Source organism: Lolium rigidum, chromosome 5, assembly GCF_022539505.1.
Source record: "Lolium rigidum isolate FL_2022 chromosome 5, APGP_CSIRO_Lrig_0.1, whole genome shotgun sequence".
NCBI lineage: Eukaryota > Viridiplantae > Streptophyta > Magnoliopsida > Poales > Poaceae > Lolium > Lolium rigidum.
In genome coordinates, this window is record NC_061512.1 from 7,622,917 (window position 1) to 7,631,204 (window position 8,288).

Below are 8,288 nucleotides of genomic sequence, written 5' to 3' on the forward strand. Positions count from 1 at the left end.
TTAATAGCATCTCTAGCCAAACTACTAGCCAATCCCCTATACTTAACTCCTTACAGTTTTTTTTTTGTTGCAAATCAAATATTTTGAACCAAACATAAAGTGGTTATAACCTAAATTATTCAATGTTCAAACAAAATTATTCAATATTACAAACCAAATCAATATATGTAACAAATAAAATTGTTCAAAACTAAACATATCTAGGTTCATATGAATTAAAGAGAATGATAAAAGCACAACTAAGAAGTGCTATGGATAAGCCAGTGATGCTCAACAAGATCGTCTTGGAGCTAAGTATGCATCTTCTTGTTATTGATGGTTCGGTGCATTTCGAGGAATTCCGAATCATGTTTGCATCTTGCAGGGCGTGACTGGAGAATGAAGATGCTCTGAGTCTACTAGCGAGGAGTTGTGTTCCTTTTGTCTTGTAGACTTCAGAGGCCAATGACGCGGTGAGCGGTTGAATGGTCTCGGTCGGTGAAGTGTTTACTAGCGGCGGCCCATGGGTTGTGTGGCAGCTTGTGGTTAGTTTCCACAAGACTCTGCTTGACCAAGATTCTCGATCCTATAACGTGTTGTACATTCGACGACCCGACTAGGGGTTGACGCAGCCGAAGCTTCCCCTTGCCGTGTCTCCCGACTAGTGACAACGCAGGCTTGTTGCTTTTTTCGATAAAACCACGCCGGCCGGTGATACTGAAAGGCGGTGAAATAATAACCATACAACGCAATGACCAGAACACCAAGCTGCTACTACCTGTTAACCATCATCCTACTCCTAGCAGCACTAGCCACTACCACCACCTCCGCCGTCGCTGCCGCTGCAAACGGGAGCTGCGTCGCGGCCGAGAGGGCGGCGCTGCTCTCCTTCAAGGCCGGCATCACAAGCGACCCGGCCAATCTCCTCGGCTCTTGGCATGGCCGCGACTGCTGCCAGTGGAGCGGCATCAACTGCAGCAGCCGGACCGGGCGCGTCGTCAAGCTCGACCTCTACAACCACTTCTTCGAGGAGGACTACAAAGGGAACGTCCCCAGCCATTCGCTGCGCGGACAGATAAGTTCGTCGCTTCGTTCTCTACGACATCTCAAGCATCTAGACCTCAGCGCCAACAAGCATCTCGGCCATGGAATGCCCATACCAGATTTCGTGGGTTCTCTTGATCGCCTGGTGTTCCTGGACCTCTCCTTCATGAATTTCAGTGGTAGAGTGCCTCAGAATCTTGGGAACCTCACCAAGCTGCTATACCTTAAGAGCATGTCTAGCAGGCCCCTTATATTTCTGCCCCGTATCTGGCTGCTTTTTCGCCCCGTATCCAAAAGTTGGCAACGAAAGAGGCATTCCGTCTAGCAGAACCCGTATTTCGCCCCGTATTTTCAAAAATAAAAACCCCGGGAAGTTCGATTTCAATTGAATCATACTACGGATTTCATTGATCATACTACTGATTACGATTGATTCTACATCCGAGAATGCGCGATCCTACTCGGGAGGTCGACTAGGCACGAGTCCGCCTCCGCCTCCGCTCTCCCGCAACTCCGCCTCCTTCGCGGCGGCGATGGCCGCCGCCACCTCTTCCTCGATTGCCCTCTTCCTCTTGGCGTCGTCCCTCGGGAACTGCCGTAGCTCCTTCAACAAGTCCGGGGCCTCTCTCGTCATCGCCGGCGAGCGGAGCTCTTCTAGCGCTGGTGCTCCCGCTGCTCCAAGCCTCTTTCGCCCGGCGGCGGCGCTCCCGGTCGGCGCGCTCACTCGTCGAACTTGAGCCCGCTCACTCGGCTTCATCGGCGGATCCTCGATGAACCAGCGCCGCGCCCGCGCGAAGTCGATTAGCTTTTCCGGGACGCGACGCGGCGCCGTTGTACCTGCAGGCAGCCGCGGCACGGCTGCCGGCGGCGGATCTCTTGCATTGCCGCCGCCACGCCTTCCTCTACGGTGTCCGGCGAGCGGGATCGCTTCGATCCGCTCGTCGGCGATGCCCTCATTGCGGCGGCGGGAGTCCATCCTAGCTTGGGGGTGCAATGCGGCGCGGGAGAGCGGCTAATTGCTCGCCGGAGCGAGGAGGAGGAGGCGCGGCGGCGCGGCGGGAGCTAGGGTTGCGAGTGAGGGGTTAACCCCTCACTCGCACCTGCGCCCACTATATGTACCGGGCGAAGGGGCCGATGCTGGCCTCGTATTCCGCCGAAACGGGCGGCTCGAATACGGGGCCTGCTAGACGGCCCGAACCGCGCCTGCCCCGTATGTCGCCGGAATTTTACGGGGTGGGCGGGTTATACGGGGCCTGTTAGACATGCTCTAACATCTTCAATTACTACGGGGCTACTCACTCGGATATTTCCTGGCTGCCACGCCTACAATCGCTCCAATCTCTCGAGTTAGGCGGTGTCGACCTCAGCTCAGCGGCTGACTGGTTCCATAAGGTTAACGCCCTTCCCAACCTGGTTGCACTCAGTCTCCATAACTGTGCCCTTAATAATAGCCTCACTCATACTACTACTGCCTCACCACCTCTACTCCACAACCTCACTCTTCTTCAGCTCCTTGATCTCTCCCAAAACCACTTAAACAGTCGAGCTGCAAACAACTGGTTTTGGGGTGTAACAAGCCTCAAGTCCCTATACATATACGGCTGCGGGTTGGCGGGAGCATTTCCTGACGAGTTAGGAAACTTAACCTTGTTAGAGACCCTTTACATGTCAGACAATAACTTCGTGGGGATGATACCTGCAACACTCAGTGGTCTCTGTAACTTGCAGTCTCTAACAATTAGCAACAACATCATCAGTGGGGACATAGCAGACCTCATATACAGGCTACCAAGCTGTTCTTGGAAGAACCTGCAAGTACTGTCTTTGGAGGGTAACAACATCACAGGCACGGCATTAGAAGCAGTGCTACACCTAACCAGCTTACAAGTATTCAACGTGATTTCCAATGACTTGAGAGGTCGCGTGCCTGTGGAGATTGGGACACTTGCAAATTTGACTACCCTGTACCTTGCGGACAACGGCTTCAGTGGTGTGTTATCAGAAAATCATTTTGCCGGTCTGACGAATCTGAAGCAGATCGACTTATCCAATAATCACTTGGAGGTCATCGTGGGACCGGATTGGGTACCTCCATTCAACTTGAATTGGGCCGTGTTCGGATCATGTCATCTGGGTCCTCGATTTCCTCAATGGCTCCGATGGCAAAAGGACATTGACAAACTTCATATTCCCAACACAGGCATCATTGGTGAATTACCGATTTGGTTTTGGACTTCCTTTTCTCGTGCTACATCTTTGGACATCTCGCTGAACCAAATTAGCGGCAAGTTGCCACTTAGTTTGGAGTTCATGTCAGTGAGGAGACTTCTTCTCCAGTCAAACCAGCTAACCGGCCTAGTACCACTTTTACCAAGATCAGTTGAGATATTGGACATCTCCAGAAATAATTTAACTGGTTTTGTGGCATCAAACATTGGAGCTCCTTCTTTGCAGTTTGCAATTCTCTTCTCAAATAGCATAACGGGGGCTATTCCCAAGTCAATTTGTCAGTGGTCAAAACTTCTGGTCTTAGATCTTTCAAGCAATCTGCTGACAGGGGAACTACCTGACTGTGGCACAAAACAGCTGAAACACTGGGATACATCTAGCAACAACACTTCAATTGCTAAAAGCAAAAGTTCTTCAAGTTTGGAAGTCCGTACTCTCCTTCTAAGGAACAATAGTCTATCGGGTGGATTTCCTCTATTCCTAAGACAATGCAGAAATGTTGTTTTCGTCGATCTAGCTCAAAACAGATTCAGTGGAAAGTTACCAGTGTGGATTAGTAAAGAAATGCCTGCTTTGGTAATACTACGGCTAAGATCTAACAACTTTTCTGGAGAAATTCCAATTGGAATAGCGAAATTTCCTGCCCTTCGAATTCTAGATCTATCTAATAACAACTTTTATGGGGCTATACCGCAACATCTGGCAGGCTTAGAAGCTTTGACTGCTACTGATAAGGCTCTACTTCCAGCAGAAAATCCATTCGAAGAAGAATATCAGGAAATGTATTGGTCCAGTGATACCGGATTGTTTAATGATAGCTTACCAGTGGTAATAAAAGGGAAAGTACTTGGATACAGAGAGAACGTCATATATTTGATGAGCATTGATTTATCATGCAACAGTTTGACAGGAAAAATCCCAGAAGAAATGAGCTATCTTGCTGGACTGATAAACCTGAATTTATCATCGAACTTCTTGAGTGGACAAATCCCATACAAAATTGGCAATATGCAATCACTAGAATCTCTTGACCTCACAAAGAACCATCTTGCTGGTGAGATTCCCTGGGGATTATCAGATCTGACATCGCTAGCCTACCTAAATTTGTCATATAATGATCTATCAGGAAGAATACCCTCGGGCCGCCAACTAGACACCCTCCAAACAGATGATCCTGCATCTATGTACATTGGAAATCCTGGTCTTTGTGGACGTCCAGTTCCAAAGCAATGTCCTGGAGATCAACCAACTCAAGGAGATTCGGTGGAATGGCACAAACATGGTCTGTTTCAAATGGATTTTCTGCTTAGCCTAATTGTGGGGTTTGTGGCAGGCGTTTGGATGGTATTTTGTGGCCTTCTGTTCGCTAAGAAATGGAGGGGTGCTTATTTCAGATTATTTGACAAGTTATGTGACAAGGTTTATGTCATCTCTGTTGTTACTTGGCATAAATGGTGCGGAATCAGTGGTGAAAATTAAGCTAGTATGAAAACGTAACTGAGGGTATTGCTCTGTATCAAGATGTTGCTAATCAAATAATGAGGTTGTGGGGGTTAATACTACATTATTTTCTGTGTGGTGACTTCGTCTTTATGGGTGACGGTAGCACGGTGCGGCTGGCGGTCTGAGCGGTGATTGACATGTTAAATCGGCGATGGATTTTAGTTTTCTTTAGGTGGCTAAAGTGATCCATGAGCTATAATATTTTGTAAGACTTATGCAGTAATAGAATAATAAAAACGGTATGCATCGATTGATGCAAAGGCTGGGGCTTCCATCGTTCTGGAAAAAGATGAGCAACAAATAACTACCAAGAAACGTGTATTGAAATCATATTTAAGAACACTGACCGGGTCGTACCAGAGAAACTTTTTTATGCATCAAGGAAAAACATTGGTAAAATAAAAGGTACAACTTGATTATGAAAGCTACTAAGAGGTTCACTTTCATACATGAAAGGTTACGACAGTAGCAATACAAGTACCAGTGCCATTTTATTTTAAATTTTAAACATAACGATCAAATTTATAGATTTAAGATTTTTTTAACATAGAAGGAGAGAGTACAAAACCTGTCGATCCTACAAACCGGTCTCCAACTAACATCACGAGATTGGTAAGAAAGAAACCGTATCAACAATAAACCTTAGCCTTGCGCATATTCTGCTTGAGCTACATAATGAAGATCCTAGCCGCTTTAAGTTAGAACATCTTTCTTGATTGAGCTTTCTTATTGATATCTTGTGAATTTCCCCCTTATATATACTCCACTATGGAAGCTCCTTTTGTTAGGAATATCTTCAAATATCCATGATTACCATATGGACGACATGCTTGAAGCATACGATCTCTTTTGGATGGCTCATCTTGAACTTGCACTTCATCTTTTTATTTCTTCATTATGTTTATGTCTTGAGGATACATATTAGAGCTCACTCCATCTTTGTCTTAAAATCATACTTTGCCATAGGCTCAACTCCCATTTTACCAATCTTCGGATCACTCCTTGAAAATCTTGGTTAATCACTTGATCTTCGTTAATTTCTTCTTCTTTCAACCTTGAAGCCAACATATGGTTCAAGCATTTGTCTATAGACAGAAACTAAAAACATAACTCAATCCAAACGTTAGTCCATAGAGGTATTCATTAATTACGAAACCACACATGGCACCATGCATTTTCATTGTGGTGTCTACCCATTTCAGAGAAGCAGTGTCACGTTAGAGTGTTCCGGCGTGGTGCATGAGCACAATGATGGCGAACCAAGAATAGGTGGAGAAATCTATTTGTTTTTTCCTTGCAAGATCAATAATGGTCAAGGAGACAAAGACCTAAACAAATAAAAGATACAAATTCTTTTTTGTGTATCTTTCTAGTTTGTATAGCTACCAAATGAAACTATATTGATCACAAATGTATGTATGTATATGATGTGTTAGATGTGCAATCAATTTAATTGAGATTTGCTAATGCATTTGCATGAATTGTTCACTTATGGGTTGCTAGTACAGCTGGCCATGAATATGTTAGTATCATGCTTATGTGGGCAATAAGTAGGTGCATTGTAAACGTGTGCAATGTTTTCCATCAACATACGGCTGGTTTGAACTATTCTTGTGCCAAATTAGATGAACACATACGGCGATGTTGTTTGCGAACATCCAAAACGCACATGCTCGAGCAAAAAAACTCATTTATGGAGGGCCCTACCGTTCGCAGACGGATTTAGTGAGTGAACCGTGTGCGAAAGTTGACCCCTTCGCCCACCATTTATAATGAAGGTTCCGAGAACTGCCGTGTGTGTGACTCTCATGCATCAAAGGAGCCCCTTGATTTTTCTTACTCTTCCTTGTTTTCTTCTAATAACTTAGTGTGTTTTCTATAAAATATCTCCATGTGTATTTTTTTCTGCCATTTTCATGTGGTTTTCACTCAATTCCATTTATTCAAAATGTATAACTATATATTATGCACTATATTTTCATTTATTAAACCAACTTGAGCACGTAATGCAATACACATTTGGTAAATAAAAAGATTAGCAGCAAGCAAAAGACACAACAAGACACAAGGATAAGCTCTAGCTAAATACTACATTGTATACTATATTTGCTTATATACCTAATCACACACTAGAAACTCCCCTCGTAATATTTGTTGTACCATATGATTTATACATGTATGCAAATATACTGAACACACACATGATTTATTTTTTGAGAAATACACACGTAGGTTTGTTATCTTGCAACCGGTTTGCACAGTGTTTGTTTTGCCATTTGTCTTTGTGTTTGATTTCACTACCTCAACCCACAAAAACTTCAAATCAGTGCAAATCGAGAAAATGTCACATCTTGTATAGTTTGAACTGTTCACTTGGTACAAATTGGTGTACAAGAGCAAACTGGGAAAATGATAAAAACCCACCACATTTGGGGTTGCGGTGTCACATAACCACCAACTTAGGTTTGGGCACATCACATTGGGACATATTATTGACAGATTGCACTGATTTTCCAAATTAGCCGTGCTAACTAGTTTTATGGCAGCCTGGACCCACTGTCAGGTCCACATGGGAAGGAGAGGTAGTGGGGCGCTCATGGCCGTTATGGCTCGACTCCCTGGGATTTCACATTTTTTGAGAGAAACTGTGAGGCAAAACCTCACAGAAAATTATTAAAGAGACTGAAAGATCGAGATTTGTCTTGTAAGAATGCGAAATTAAACTATCGTTTAGTTTACAAGCACAAACCCTAAATATGCTAAGCTCAAATAAGTGTAACAATAGCAACTAGAGCTAAGCAAGATAGGCACAAGATATATGTAGCACAAGTGATAGCAAGATATATGTGCTTCAAGCACGATGGCTATCACAAGGAAAGAGAGCTCGGGTATAGAAATAACCGAGCACGCGGAGACGATGATGTATTCCCGTGTTCCCTTGCTTTGCAACAAGGTACGTAACGTTTGGAGGAGTGGAGGTCTCACGAAGGATTCCCCGCGCCACGAAGGCTCACCCTATTCTCCGAACCACACCCACGAAGGATAATGGCCCTTTCCTTATGGTTAGCTTTTCCTCCACTCCGGAGATGACAAGCTCCACAACCACTTCACAAGCTCCACGAAGGAGAAGCCCGGGCCTCTTCACAATCTTCTTGAAGAGATCACGGAGCACCAACCGCCAAGCCAACTAGGAGGTCTCCCTCCAAGAGTAACAAGCTCACGGTCTCTCACTCGAACAAATCGTGGTGGAGAGCTCAACACTATGCAATGATGCAAAGCAAGAACACCGGAGGTGTTCAAGTCCTTCACACTCAAATCCCACCAAAGCAACGAATGCTAGGATGAGATTGGAGAGGAAGAACAAGGGGGAAAGTCAACCAAAGACTCCAAGATCTAGATCCTGTTATCACCAGAATGTGACCGAGTCAGAGGTGGGCCGCGGTCAAGATGGACTTGAAGAATATATATATAGAAGAAATACGTGAATCAGCCTTTTATACCAAGTTGGGCTTAATTGCCCATGTATCTGTAAC

General features: G+C 44.9%; 1 protein-coding gene across 1 annotated transcript; it reads left to right on the forward strand.

The window, feature by feature from the left end:
* Positions 1-730: 730 nt before the first annotated feature.
* LOC124655585 (receptor-like protein EIX2) lies at positions 731-4,814 on the forward strand. Its single transcript, XM_047194455.1, has 2 exons — positions 731-1,275; positions 2,319-4,814. The coding sequence occupies exons 1-2, from the start codon at positions 731-733 to the stop codon at positions 4,729-4,731; spliced, it is 2,958 nt and encodes a 985-aa protein (XP_047050411.1). The 3' UTR covers positions 4,732-4,814.
* Positions 4,815-8,288: the final 3,474 nt, after the last annotated feature.

Excerpts from the sequence above, each read along its gene's own strand:
- LOC124655585 (XM_047194455.1), top strand. The coding sequence starts at position 731 with ATGACCAGAACACCAAGCTGCTACTACCTGTTAACCATCATCCTACTC. Across the intron at positions 1,276-2,318 it reads ATGTCTAGCAGGCCCCTTAT|TCACTCGGATATTTCCTGGC; the intron begins ATTTCTGCCCCG and ends CTACGGGGCTAC.